This window comes from Amphibalanus amphitrite, unplaced genomic scaffold (assembly GCF_019059575.1).
Source record: "Amphibalanus amphitrite isolate SeventyFive unplaced genomic scaffold, NRLGWU_Aamphi_draft 000655F_arrow, whole genome shotgun sequence".
In the NCBI taxonomy this organism is placed as follows: Eukaryota; Metazoa; Arthropoda; class Thecostraca; order Balanomorpha; family Balanidae; genus Amphibalanus; species Amphibalanus amphitrite.
The window spans coordinates 18,853-32,466 of NW_024882149.1; the positions used below are offsets into that span (position 1 = coordinate 18,853).

Consider the following 13,614-nt stretch of genomic DNA (forward strand, 5'->3'; position numbering starts at 1 on the left):
GTAGAAGATATATTTTATGTAAATGTATAGTGAATCGCACGAACCCGGATATGCTCCCCTGTAGCTAGTTACCTGTAGTTGTTTAAATATTCGTGTGTACTCGTACTTGTAGCTACTTCTACTTCACTCTGATGTTTTTAAAACAGAAACTTGTGTATATCGTATATGCTTCTTGCACCCGAAAATTTATTTATAGCGTATCAAAAACATGTGTTAAAAAGACCGTCAATGGTCACAGCATGAATACTACTTTGAAGATGATTTTTATTTACGCTCATATATTTGTCACGAAACAGTCGGATGCCTAGAAATTGGCAAGAAAATGGAAATAAATTTCTTAAGAATCAATTATATATTGCGGTCACCTTTTTCTTTAGATGAGGTAAACTGTTAGAAGAGTAGGGGAGTTTAATTCATCTAAGACGATTTTCTCGTAGGTATAGGTATGTGTACGGCCCTCCAGGTATTTAGTGGTTGGTTGCCAACATCACAATAAGTGATCTGCATTGATGAATACGTCTAATGGCTGTTGAAAACCATTGCCAAAGTGTGTGCACGAACCCTCTTCTCATTTCTATTGAGTCATTTTACAGGAGTGTCTCTGTCATTGAAAGTTATTACTCACCAAAAGCACATAGGCTAACCAACCACTCTTTTCCTGGAGGGCCGTACGTATATTTAAACAGAAAAGCTTGCGAAGAAGGGAAAACATACCCTACATTTGAGTGATAGCTTTTTTTGTGAAAGTAGGTAATTTAATTAACCCTCGCCGGCCGAGGGGGGTGGGTGCCGCCCCCTCCCATAGTTTTTTTTCGCAATAGCTCCGAACACGCTGGGATAAAAGGTTGAAAAGTTGGCATACCTGACGTTTGATTCAAGCCGGATCTTTTGATACCAACCAAATTTTTAGGTCAGGTCAGGTCACTGACCTATGACGTCATAAGTGAACCTCTGCACGGTCTTCAGATGTCGTAACTTCGTAACGCCCTCAGTGCCAGAGAGCTTTCGAAGGGAGATGAAACTTACAGAAACGAGTATCCATCAGAGGTCTCAGAATTTATATATCTCAGATTTTTCCTAAAGGTCACATGAGGTCAGGTCGGTACTCAGTGGCGTGACCTCACCAGTATAAGTCAATGAGAAAAAAGAAAACTGCTATTTTGGCGCTGAGAACGATCTCAAACCATCTCAACCACATGGAATCGTGATTTCATGCACTCCTTACAGGTTTCGATGTATCACTTTTGCATTGTTGATTTTGCTTGACGTCACTTATGACGTCGCTAGGGCGACGCTCTAGCTCCATCAGGGGCGAAACGGCGAGGGGAGTCGTACTCGCCCCCCCCCCCCTCGGCCGGCGCACCGCACTAGTAGAACACCAGGATGTCCGGCGAGGGGTAATAGATGTAGATTGACGCATGTTGATGTATTAAATCATGGACGTAGTTATGTGCGTATAGGTCAAGCCAAACAAATATAGAACAGTATGACGTAGTCAAAAATAACTCGAACCTTGTCGTCTCTCGCCGTTACAGCTCGTCATATGTAGCTCTTCTTCCCCCAGCTGCAGTAACCCCGGAACGCCTGTTGCAGGCACTGGACGAGGCGCTGAAGTGTGTTCAATGCAGCCCCTCTGCCACCAGCTGCAGTAACCCCGGAGCGCGCGTGTTGCAGGCACTGGACGAGGCGCTGAAGGAGAACGCCGACCTGGAGGCCAGCTACCGGCGCGAGGTGGAGCAGCTGAAGACGGTGACGGCAGAGCGCGAGACCCAGCTAATGGAGGACGCCGAGGCGCGCCTGCGCGAGATGCAGCGCGACTGGAAACGGCGGCTCGAGGAGCGCGAAAAGGCCGCCGAGGTAGGAGGATCCTTGGACTATAAGAGTCATTGATTTCTTCATTCGCACTTCGGGAGGATTTACCGATTGGAAGTTTATAAAGGCTGCCGGCTGGTGATTTCATTGAATGGGAAGGTTGTCTTCTAAATGTTTTGACAATAATATTACGTTATGATATTTAGTGTGTACCCAACGGCTAAGCTAACTATGAAATAAAGCTATTGGAAATATTCTGGTAACGTAGACTTTAGAATACCGCCTTGTCTTCAGGAACGGGCGAAGATTGCTCGTCAATCCATAGAGGACGAGCTAGAGTCGCTTCGAAGTCAAAGGCGGGACATTGACATGGTTGGCGGCGAGCAAAAGGTCACTGAGGTAAGTGAAAAATGTTTTACCCAAGTCCGAATCATGAGAATATACCACCTTATAAAACGTTCGTGTTTTTTCCCCCTTATCTTATCCTGTTCTGTTATTGTTTCTTCTTCTGCTTCTTTCTCTTGTTCTTCTTGTTGTTCTTGCTCTGCTTATTTTTTGTTGTTGTTGTTGTTGTTGTTGTTCTTCTCCTCCTCCTCCTCCTCCTTCTTCTTCTTCTTATTACTGCCTCCCTCATCTCTCTCTCGCTCTCTCTCTCTCTCTCTCTCTCTCTCTCTCTCTCTCTCTCTCTCTCTCTCTCTCTCTCTCTCTCTCTCTCTCTCTCTCTCTCTCTCTCTCTCTCTCTCTTCTCTCTCTCTCTCTCTCCATTTTCTCTTGTCGTGCATGTCTTGCAGGTACATTTCCTTGAGTTGAATTTATGATTAGATCTCACGTCTTACATAGATCTGTTAAATCGATTTCGATAGAAACTGCTGTTATGGTCAGTAATAATGCTCGCCACATCCGCAGTGTCCCCTACAGTCAGATGTTGTTGTGAAGCCCTATAGGTAACCTTCGTGCAGGCCTCAAGCTATCCGATTTAGCTATGGCGTAATATCCGTTTCGAAAACACATGTTTACATGTATACCAATCACCCCGTTCGCAAGAAACCGGATCGTCGGCCCTGGCAGAGTGCCCTGGGCCTTCCTGTCCACTGACCTTCAGGCGGCGGCCGACCCGAAATGTTCCAATGACGTCAGATGACGTATTAGCCCCCCCCCGCACCAGTCGGAGGTGCATGGTCGCGTCGCCGTGCCAACAGCCCCCCCCCCCCCCCCAGTCCCGTCGGACGGGGGCGGTTTGGTTTGGCCGGGAAAAACTGCCGTGCTGACTGCTGGTGGGTCGGACGGAGCGGAGAGGTAAATCAGACCTCTTAGGTCTAGGGCAGGGCTGAGCTGGATACCCAGTCCACACTCCAAAAAGTTACACAACTACGGTCCGGCCTGATATCCACGTGTATGTCCTGGACACCTACCCTTCTCATTCCTCAGCGCACAGCGCGCTTCGCATGTGCTCCAACAGCCCAGCAAGAGTTCAGTGACCAGAATATTGAACACTGACCCGGTAATTAATTAACCACCGACACGTTCGAGAAATCAAGCACATCTATTTCACATCAGCTGTGTATCAATTTCGCGTTCCGTTGACCTGAGCACAAAGTGTGCGAGAATCATCAGTCACTCTTAGCGGCTGAGTAATATTTGAGCCCCGCCGTCGCGGTTCGGGGAGAGGTGCCAAAACCAGCGCCGATCGCGTGGGACGCTGTATCCACGGGCGATTCCGATGACAGGTGGGGTCATAGGGGAGAGAGAGAGTGGGATGAAAGAACTGCAAAGGACGTTCGCACTTCACACTCTCACACACACTGCTATTACTACTTTCGCCGCTTGTCATCAGATGTCTCTAACGAGTGGTTCCCCGGGTTAGGTGACGATATCGTTCACACTGCACAGCATTCACCCACTGACAGCGCCCCAGCTGCCTCCGCCACTGGTCGCTGGGTGTCGCTGATGTGCCCCACTGTGCGCCAGGTGGAGGTGCTGCCTCCGCCGCTGGTCGCTGGGTGTCGCTGATGTGCCCCACTGTGCGCCAGGTGGAGCTGCTGCGCTCCTTCGAGGCAGAGGTGGTCCAGCTGAGGGGCCTCTCGCACGAGCTGATGAGGGAGCTGCGCGCTGGCAACCGCCAGGTGGAGGTGGCCAAAATGGCCGAGGCCATGGCCGCAGACGAGAACCGGCGACTGAACGAGCTCGTCAGAAAACAAAACGGAACCATCAGCAGCATACAGAAGGTGGGAGCGACTACTGACATCATTAGGCCATCAGTGGTTTACAGAAAGTAAGAAAAGCTGAAAGCATAATTCCTAATCCGTTCTCTGATGATTATCAGGATCAATCTATGATTTTATCCTCATCAGTACATGAGGCAGCACTCCCAACGCTTACGCTCTGGCTCATCCCACCCCACCTAGACAACCGGGAATGACAACTAGCTAAAGGGACAGCAACTACATATAGGAGCATAAATAACCCTCCGGGAAACCGTTTAAATTGAACAGCTGGGTGGCCTGTTTCACGGGCCCCACTCCCGTCTAAACAGGAGATGGACTCAGCCACTGTGGCACCCCAGTCGCTGGTCAAATTAGCCCAAAGTCGCTCAGTGCTCTCATCCTCTCACCCTACGGTCGTAAAATGGCCTCAGATAGAAAAAATATCGAACAGTGTCAAGTGCTAACCAACGAATCGAAACGAACAACCCGACTGCTGATACAACTTACCCATCCCTGCGCGCCTGCGTGCACAGGAGCTGCAGCGGGTCCAGGAGCAGACGGACTCCCGGGAGGAGAGTCGCGCTACTCTCTCCGCCCAGTGGGAGGACCGGCTGCGACAGGAGCGCAGCGCCCTCAAGGCCGAGCTGGACGCCCTGCACTCGGAGGAGAAGCACCTGGCTGTGGAGTCGGTCAGAGTTCAGCTGGAGCAGCAGCTCCAGACCGCCAAACAGGACCAGGAGCAGACCGTCAGGAAACTGGAGCAGGAGGTAGGGGAGGCCGGAGCAGGGGAAGGGCGGCTGGAACGAGAGGATGTGTGCGTTTCATTCAAATGATTTTATGTGTAACCGTTTCACATTTTTACGGCCATTGGTGATGGGCGAGCTATTTATGATTTTCACTTTTGAGTTTGTTGTTTTATTCAAACAGCTGAAGTTTTTTCATTTTTAGCTGGCTGCCGCAAGAGACGAAGTTATACAAAAGGATGAAAGTCATTATTTTGAAATCAAGCGAATACAGAAGCAAGCTAAGAATGACCTATCTGTTCTTCAAGAAAAGCTGCAGCATGCGTTCGAGAGCTCGAAACCAGAACCAATTGTACAACAAAATGCAAAAGGTAAGTAGAGCATGAGCAAAGGAAGCCACTGCCCATTTGACCAATTCCGAGGACACAGCAAAATTTATAGTCGAATGTTTCCCTTTGTCTATCATATCCAAGCCCGGCACGATCCGCTCACTGACTTCATCTCTTCTATACTGGAATCATTGTCCTGATCGTCCATCTCCGTCGAGAGCAAACAGCGAGCGCTGAAGCGGCTTGAACCGGGCTGTGTCGGTTGACTTACAGTGATTGGTGATTGCTTATTCAAGCCTGATTCAAGCTACTTAATTGCAGGTCTCTTTCTAATGTTTCCTAGCTATAATGTTTCCTATATATAGCTTATAGGACATACAATAACTGAACGAAATCCTCCATCCTGCAGATCCCTCGCCCGTGGTGAACGGTCGAGGAAGTGAGACCGACGAGGATGAAGACGAAGAAGAGGAAGAAGAGGAGGATGAGGAAGAAGGTGATGAAGAGGCGGAGGAAGAGGACTTCTTTGACGTGGAGGACTCCGAGGCGGCCGGGGAGGAGATTCGAAGGCAGCATCGGAGAGATCTGGGTACGATGCATTCTCTATTGAAACTCAATTTTGTTGTCAGAAGATTCTACTGCGTGTTACATCCTAAGTGATGTTTAAGTATTGTTGCAGTTTACGATACGTTATCCTGCGTAAATTTATCCCAAGATATTTGCTCACGACCCTGTCGGCTGGGAGCTGGCTCTGACGCGCCCCCTGTTCTCTCAGAGGTGCTGCTGCGCACCAGTCAGGACCAGAGGGCGGACCTGCAGCGGATGCTGGAGCGGTACGAGGCCCGCACGGCCTGCACCCAGGAGGAGCTGCGGATGCTGCACGCGGAACGCTCGGGGCCACACTCTGAGGTAAGCGTACATACTCGGTCTGTCCGTCTGTCCGTCTGTCCGTCTGTCCGTCTGTCTGTCTGTCCGTCTGTCCGTCTGTCCGTCTGTCCGTCTGTCCGTCTGTCCGTCTGTGCGTCCGTCTGTCCGTCCGTCTGTCCGTCCGTCTGTCCGTCCGTCTGTCCGTCTGTCCGTCTGTACGGCTGTCTGTCTGTGCAACTGTCCGTCCGTCCGTCTGTCCGTCTGTCCGTCTGTCCGTCTGTCCGTCTGTCCATCTGTACGGCTGTCTGTCTGTGCAACTGTCCGTCCGTCTGTCCGTCTGTCCGTCTGTCCGTCTGTCCGTCTGTCCGTCTGTCCGTCTGTCCGTCTGTCTGTCCGTCTGACCGTTCGTCCGTCCGTCCGTCCGTCCGTCCGTCCGTCCGTCCGTCTGTCCGTCTGTCCGTCTGTCCGTCTGTCCGTCTGTCCGTCTGTCCGTCCGTCCGTCTGTCTCTCTCTGTCTGTCTGTCCGTCCGTCCGTCCGTCCGTCCGTCTGTTCGTGTGTCTGTTCAAAGTGGTCCAGTGAGTCTGACCTCCGCCCTGACCTCACAGGCGGGCCCCGCGCGGCGGCCGGCGCCCGGTGCGGCGCGGTGGTCTCTGACCTCTGACCTCCGCCCTGACCTCACAGGCGGGCCCTGCGCGGCGGCCGGTGCCCGGTGGTCTCTGACCTCTGACCTGTGTTCTGACCCTACAGGCGGGCCCCGCGCGGCGGCCGGTGCCCGGGGCGGCGCGGTGGTGTCTGACCTCTGTTCTGACCTCACAGGCGGGCCCCGCGCGGCGGCCGGTGCCCGGTGCGGCGCGGTGCAGTGTCTGACCTCTGACCTGTGTTCTGACCCTGCAGGCGGGCCCCGCGCGGCGGCCGGTGCCCGGCGCAGCGCGACTGGCCGCCGTGCTTACGGCGCTGCAGGAGTGCGGCGACCACCTGGTGCGGCTGATCGCTGCACGGGATGAACAGAGGCTGAGGTCAGTCCGGGTGCTCGTGCCGGCCCGCCTCAGACAACTGAACGGCAGGGGCGCGCCCTAGCCGGGCCGGCCGCCGGCCACTGCCGCACACTGGCACACACAGGCACACAGTGGTGTGTCACACTCATTCTGGCGTCACTGTCACATCCAGGGTGTGCACAATGGCCCATTTCGGTGACTTGCTATGTGATTCACGTATGTTTGGACAGAGATCGGCTCATTTAGCGTAATTTTAGAACAATCGATTGCCACCAAAGGATGGCAGAGGGGAGTTTGTGAAGGTGTGATGTTTCAATCACACCCATCCAGCTCATGTGATCAGTTAATAAGTTACGTAACTCACTAAGTCTTGCTTTAAGCCTCCTAGTGTCAATGCATGGACAACTGGCAAATGTGGATTTGCCCCTCCCGCACACACATCAATGCACAGGCATCATTGACGACACCTCTGGGCTACACTACACCTTTGGGAAACGGGTCAGCTCGTTTTACAATCCACACCCGTGCCGCTGCCTGCGCGCCTGTCTGTCTCGTGCTGTCCCGTCGCTTTCGGTGTCGTGGTGGTGCCTGTTGATGGAGGAATGGCGGGCTACCGATAACCTCCTCCGATTCGCTGCACTGTTAGCGTTCAGCTGTCGGAATACGATGTGGAGAGGTGACAACAAACGATTGGAACTCCAGTTGCGATAAATAGGTAGGGAAATCAAATAATCGCCGAGTAGATTACCCATATACATAGACAGACAGCTACTAGACGGTTTATGTATGTGTTAATGACCGCTGTCTTAAGTTGATAAGCTGCGAGGTGACATTGTGTTCTTAGTATTAGCTTATCCTGGCGCAGTTGAGTGAGAAATGGAGGTATGCGCGATGCCAGAATTGGTCTCAGAGAGATGTCGGTATGTGCAGCTTTTGATGTAGCAGGCGCGCATGCGGGTGTATGGACGCTACTTGTTCTTCAAGGACTTGGCTATGATAATATTAGGTACATGATTTAATTATAGAAGTGATGAAAACTAAATAAATAATGTATGACGACGCCACAGAGTACTGTAGTCTGTAGCATATAATAAGTGAATAGCAAGCGTAATAACGCCACGACATCGGCAAATGTGACGTTTCTGTCAGTGTCATTTTGTTTAGATTGTTGTATGGTAATTAGCTAATGTCCCTTTAACTCAAACAGCAGCCTGCATTTGATATTTGTCCTGCCTATTTCCTAAATAGTTAGATAAACGGATGCATTATGGATTAATTAAAAACTTCTTAGATGCCTGCAATGCCAAACTGAAATTCATTTAAATTGACCATTTTCGTATATTTTATCTTGTGTAATGACTTAAAATCTTCACAACTTCGCTGCTTTTCTAGCGTTTTCCTCTCTTTTATTTTTGCTTTAACGTCGCTTCCAGGAAAAGTGATTTTTTTTCTAGCCTCGCTTGCGCTGAAATGTTAAAAACAGGTTGACAATAAGCTGTCCAAATTACTATACATATAAACATAAATGCATGTCGTACACCACTGATTAAGCATGTTTAGATACACCAACCAGATCATAATTGTCCTTTTTGCTGCTGTCGAACCTTTTTAAGGGCCTTAACTTGTCCTGAATTCCCTTCATTTGTAGCAATCTATTTAACGGAGTTTTTAACTCGCAGGTTTGATGCAAGCACCCACATGATTTTTAAGTAATCATCCTATTTATTTTTTCACCACCGCTCCCTCATTACCTATGTAACTACAGAGATCAAAAGTCAAAGGAGTTATCAGGCTAACCCCGCGCTTAATTTATTCAATTCCACCATATACCTACTAACAAGGAATCCTTTCAACCATAGCACACTAGTCACACTACTTGAATCCTGAAGCCCCGATTCCCGAGCTCTCAGTGGGTTCTCTCTTCTGCTCTGCGCTGTGGCCGCTCGCCACGGAGGAGGGGCGGCGTCCGGACTTCACCCAGACAGGCCTCGTCAGTGCATGGCAGGCGGCTAAAGCGCATGAGCGGCACCCGCCGCGAACGGCAGCCTATGGTCCGGTCTACGGAATAAAGCGCACCAGCAAGCCTTGTAAGCTGCCTTGGTTTGTGTCTGTCCCTGCATGTCGTAGTGCGTAGAGCATTAAAATGTGACACAAGGTGGCAAACAAGACACGCCACTTCAACCCTCTTCATAGATGCTCCTCGTTTTCTTAGATATAGTGCTACTTTGTATAGATTTGATACCTTCGTGTTTTCATCGACTGCATTTGCTGTTGGCTTTTAAAATGCCAACAAATGCTAGGAAGTTGGTAATAGGAATCCAATCTACCAGAAGACAGGGGCGTTTATGTTTAAATGCCCAGGGATGCTTATGAGCGTTCATAGAGATCATGGATTTGCACTTCACTTGGGTAACCTTAACCACAAAATATTAATACGTTTTGGAGAGCTGAAGGGAGCGATACTGTAGCGGTTATTCAGTTGACGGAAAGTATGTCAGGTCGCTTGCATTTCGGTGACAATTATTGGGCATGTATCAACTACAAATAGCAAGTGAAGACGACGTTCCACGGAAGATCTCAGTTGCACATCCGATCATACCGAATTTAACGTTGTGATGCTCTTTAGTGTAGGTATGTACTTGATCCTCGCCAGGCATGTTTGAAAGGACATTTTGAGTCCTTCAGTGATAATCACGAACGCGCAGCAATAGCACGCTCCATGTACATATACTCAGTCGGCCATATCCAGTTCAGCTGTAAATATTGGCACGGCGTCGAGTGCCTATCACACTAAGACATACAGTGATACTGTTGATGTGCTGCTAAGTGGTGTGGCTTTTATGCTTCTTATTTTTGCGAGTTTTTATCGCAACTTTTTTACATATACAGATGTGCATACTTGTGTACCCGTATGCATACAGAATTATTAATGCTTGTCGAATTGCGTTCACTCACTGCTTGTCTTCTGCAGCGTTTAATGCGTGCTTTTGCTCTCATTTAACAGCTCTCATTTGTAAAAGTCGGCATGAAATGAATGCGCTTCCGGCTTCGCTGTAAATCGCTGCTGTGTCTATTTGCGTTAGCACGCAGCTGTCTTGACACTTTTCAACTCATCTTACCGATATTACTTGTCATGCCTTTCTATAGCCATAATTTCTCTGATGTAATGTTTTAAAATGTACGGCGCTTGTATTACGCTGTTTAGTGTTTGAATTGTTTCCACTTTTTTTAAATGTAACGTTTTATTACATGATTTAGACTCCCTCCCGCATTTACACGGTAGAAGCGATTTTATCAGCGTACGTATAAATTGGCACGCTCAATGTTTCTTGACCTGTGCACCTCAGCAATGAACTCACAGCTCTACACAGTTGTATCTTATTGTCAGTTGTATGTAAAACCACTTCATGTTCTTACCTTGACCGGGCGGATTCGATCCCCCAGGCAGCGGCATCTCCTCAGCTGAAGGCGATTAGACCCCAGTCCACACTGCAAGTCTCGCCAGTCGAGGTGGCCCGTTGGGCTGACCTGTCACCGTGTTGGCCCTCGGGACCTCGCGGACATTGGTGCCCCTCGGGACCTTCCCTCGGCTCACGGTCTCCGTGACAGCCGCTCCCCGGCCCCGCCCCGACAGCGGGGTGACACGGCTCACGGAGGAGCGGCTCAGAAAGGCCGGCGCATTGTGAGCCCGGCGTACTCACAACGACCACGGCGCTGTGAACACTATGGGTCTGTTCCAGTCGCACTTCCTAACACCCCAAACTCCTCCAAGACTGCTTCCCTGTTCCTGTGGCAGCTCTAGCCCCTACAAAGCCAAGGATGGCCCTGCTCCAACCTCCTCTATATTGCTCTTGGAGGAGTTTAGAGGTGTTAGGAAGTGCGACTGGAACAGACCCTATGTCACGCGATGGTGGGATGTATACTTCGGTGACCATATGACTAAAAAATGGAGCTATTTAGTGCAGATGTTATTATGTAAGGTACGAGCAAGAGTAACGCATGGAAGTTATCGTAAGTGTTGTAGGAACGTTGAGACAGCAAAGTTGATGTAAGGGTAGCTGGCGCGATGGCTGTCATTGAAGGAAATGGTAAAGGCTGTCGGTTTCGAGTGTTGCAATAATGTGTAACAATTTTACGCAGCAGTTTGGCAGCTTCCAGTGGGGACTTGTCCCAGCTTTTTCTCTCAGGGTAACAAGAAAAGAAAGGGAGACGATGGTGTGAGGTCCGGCGGCGATATTTCGATATCGAAATGCGCAGTTTCTTATGTGAACATCATGGAAAGGTTCCCTGAGGTTCACGCCGTAATATGACGATCGTGTTTCTCAGCTCGATCCTTTATCTTCCTTACCTCAATCCAGAGCCACAAATTGTAGCCGTTCCTTGGTTGATCATTCGAAGTGCTATTTTCTTCTTTGAAAGTATCAGTTGTAGCAACAAAATTGCATCGCCTTGTGCTGGAACCGGAAAGAAAATGGGATGCCTCCAGGCTCCAATGCTTTGCAAAAAGGTAAAAGTTATTCTTGTTTGAAGCTTAGCTATGAGTAATCAGCAAGAGGCAGTTAGCTACATTAGAAAAAAATCATACCAGCTACGTTTGAAAGCCATCAGAAGCACTCCAGTTGGTCACGTCACCTCTGGCCAGATTAAGCTCAATATTGACCGGTGCGGGTACTCTTTTCTTTGTCAAAGGACGTCACCCGGTCCCGATTACGGGAGCTGGGTGCGCCAGAACGGCAGACGGCGCCGCCCGGCCCATTAACATTCAGTCGGCGGGCTCACTTCAGTGCGGCGCCGCCTGGTATGTGATATGAGGCCATCCGGTGCTATCGCGCGGCCCAATCACTCTTACCCCCTCCCCCCGACCTCCCAGACCCCTCCTCATCCCCCTCCCCCAACCCCACACAGAGGCACACCGAACTGAGCTGTAGAATGACGACGTGGATATGAATATAAAACAGTGCGGGTATGGAGTCGGTCCGTAGAATCAATTTATGGTAGAGACAGGCTGTGTCGATGGTTGAAATGAACGAACAAGCCGTATGCTCTGTGCAATGCACAGATTTGAGCTGGAATAGTTGATTTAATTACCCTGCCCTATCTAGTCTGTGTCGCTTTCAGCATTATGCATCCCACACTATCGTGTGGTATAGCAGCACAGAAGCGAGTTGTTGTCTGTATTCGTCACTTTTTACCGTTTTGTACATTGTGGCTTTTGTATCAAACCTTGTAGTTATACCAGTGTGGCAGGTAGCCAGTTGTGTCAAAACGTAACTGTGTCTTTCAGTCGAGGTGTGCTAAAAAAAAATCTAGGAAGATGTGATTGGAAAGGATGATTACGAGTTTGCTATACCAATACGTGAATCCTCTTTCAACACGGCTTTTGTCGTTACAACGAGAGTGCCAGAGCACCGCGGCGAGAGGCGTTAATGACGTCGGCCAGTAGCTATCATGGCCCCACAGTCCCTCTCCGGTAATGTGAATGAAGTGCGCATTCACTTGTGTGATATGTCGCACCAAAACATGTCTTCAAGCATCTCTTCCGCACCTGTTCACGTATGTCTACAACATCTTACATCTATACTCTACAGTATTCTACACATATACAATACATCAAGCTGACAAATTGTTAAGTTTATATATGATATAGCAGTGTCATAGGTGTTGCAACATGATTTTATGAATTAGCGACTCGAGATTAGACGAACGTGCTGAAGTCTGAACACGAGAAAGTGGGAAGGAGAGAGTGAAGCGTATTTCGATGTACAGGCCCACCTGATGCTCAGAAAGTGCTGAACTCGGTCAGTTCGCCTGCTGGCGTTGGACATCGAGTCGAGCCGTCCAAACGCGGAAACTGAAACAGACGCATAGTTCGTCGGACTTCCATCCGCCCGTCAGCCCGCCGCGGCCGGAGGCCTGTCTGGGTATACTGTGCCGCGGTACACCAGAGTGCAGCGGCGCAGTATACCTCCCAGTCGCGAGCCGCGTCGCTGAAGCTGAATGCTCGGCCGAATACCGTATGCCCAGTGTCGAGTCAAACCCGTCCGGTCGTCCACCAGCCATTGTGGTTTGGCCGTAACGTTTGAGCCTCTTTGTGCGGCCGATACTGAGGTTAAGGAGGAGAAGAGGGTTTCCGTGCGTCCATCAGTATTCCCTGTCTTTTGATGGGCGGAAGTGCTACTCCCCTGAGACGGTAGGGCTAACCGGAAGTCACGTGGCTCCAGCCAGGCGCCCGACGTTTGAGTTGTTCGTTGTATCCCCTATTACCCTTCCGACGCCGAGTCTCGGCCGTTTCTTTCAATGGCGCCGGCCATGGCCACAATACCTCCTCGCCTGCTTCCGACTGCCGTCAGCACGTACAGAAGTGGTACTTACCTACTTTTAAAAGTCACGGTAAGTGAACCGTGACGACGGCACAAACCCGGAGATGGCGAGTCGGTAGCTGCCCGGCAGCTGTCCGCTGGTGGCACAGCACTGGACAGAAACGGGTGCTCCATGAGCATTGTGCACCGATCTGGGCTGCGGGGTGGAACCCGGTCACAGAGGTCGCCACAGAAAATATCCTTCAGCCCGAGCTGTTGATGTTCACAGTTCACAAACAGACAAGCTAAATTACGAATACCCGCTTGCCTAGCCTGACCTGATTTTGAGGTGCGTTGTCAGCGC

At 50.1% G+C, this 13,614-nt stretch overlaps 1 protein-coding gene across 4 annotated transcripts in view; it reads left to right on the plus strand.

The window, feature by feature from the left end:
- The window catches only part of LOC122364090 (trichohyalin-like), a 28,528-nt gene extending 15,889 nt beyond the window's left edge, over window positions 1-12,639 (plus strand). For 2 of the 4 annotated variants that reach the window (XM_043334158.1, XM_043334160.1), the window contains 8 exons: window positions 1,675-1,857; window positions 2,107-2,211; window positions 3,843-4,037; window positions 4,550-4,783; window positions 4,965-5,130; window positions 5,498-5,677; window positions 5,864-5,997; window positions 6,851-8,010. In XM_043334158.1, the coding sequence (XP_043190093.1) occupies window positions 1,675-1,857; window positions 2,107-2,211; window positions 3,843-4,037; window positions 4,550-4,783; window positions 4,965-5,130; window positions 5,498-5,677; window positions 5,864-5,997; window positions 6,851-7,033 (1,380 nt within the window). In that variant the 3' untranslated portion in view covers window positions 7,034-8,010. Of the gene's footprint in view, window positions 1-1,674; window positions 1,858-2,106; window positions 2,212-3,842; window positions 4,038-4,549; window positions 4,784-4,964; window positions 5,131-5,497; window positions 5,678-5,863; window positions 5,998-6,850; window positions 8,011-10,395 lie in introns of those variants that run through there. The other 2 variants (XR_006253486.1, XM_043334159.1) reach the window with 2 other exon arrangements.
- The last annotated feature ends 975 nt before the right edge of the window (window positions 12,640-13,614 follow it).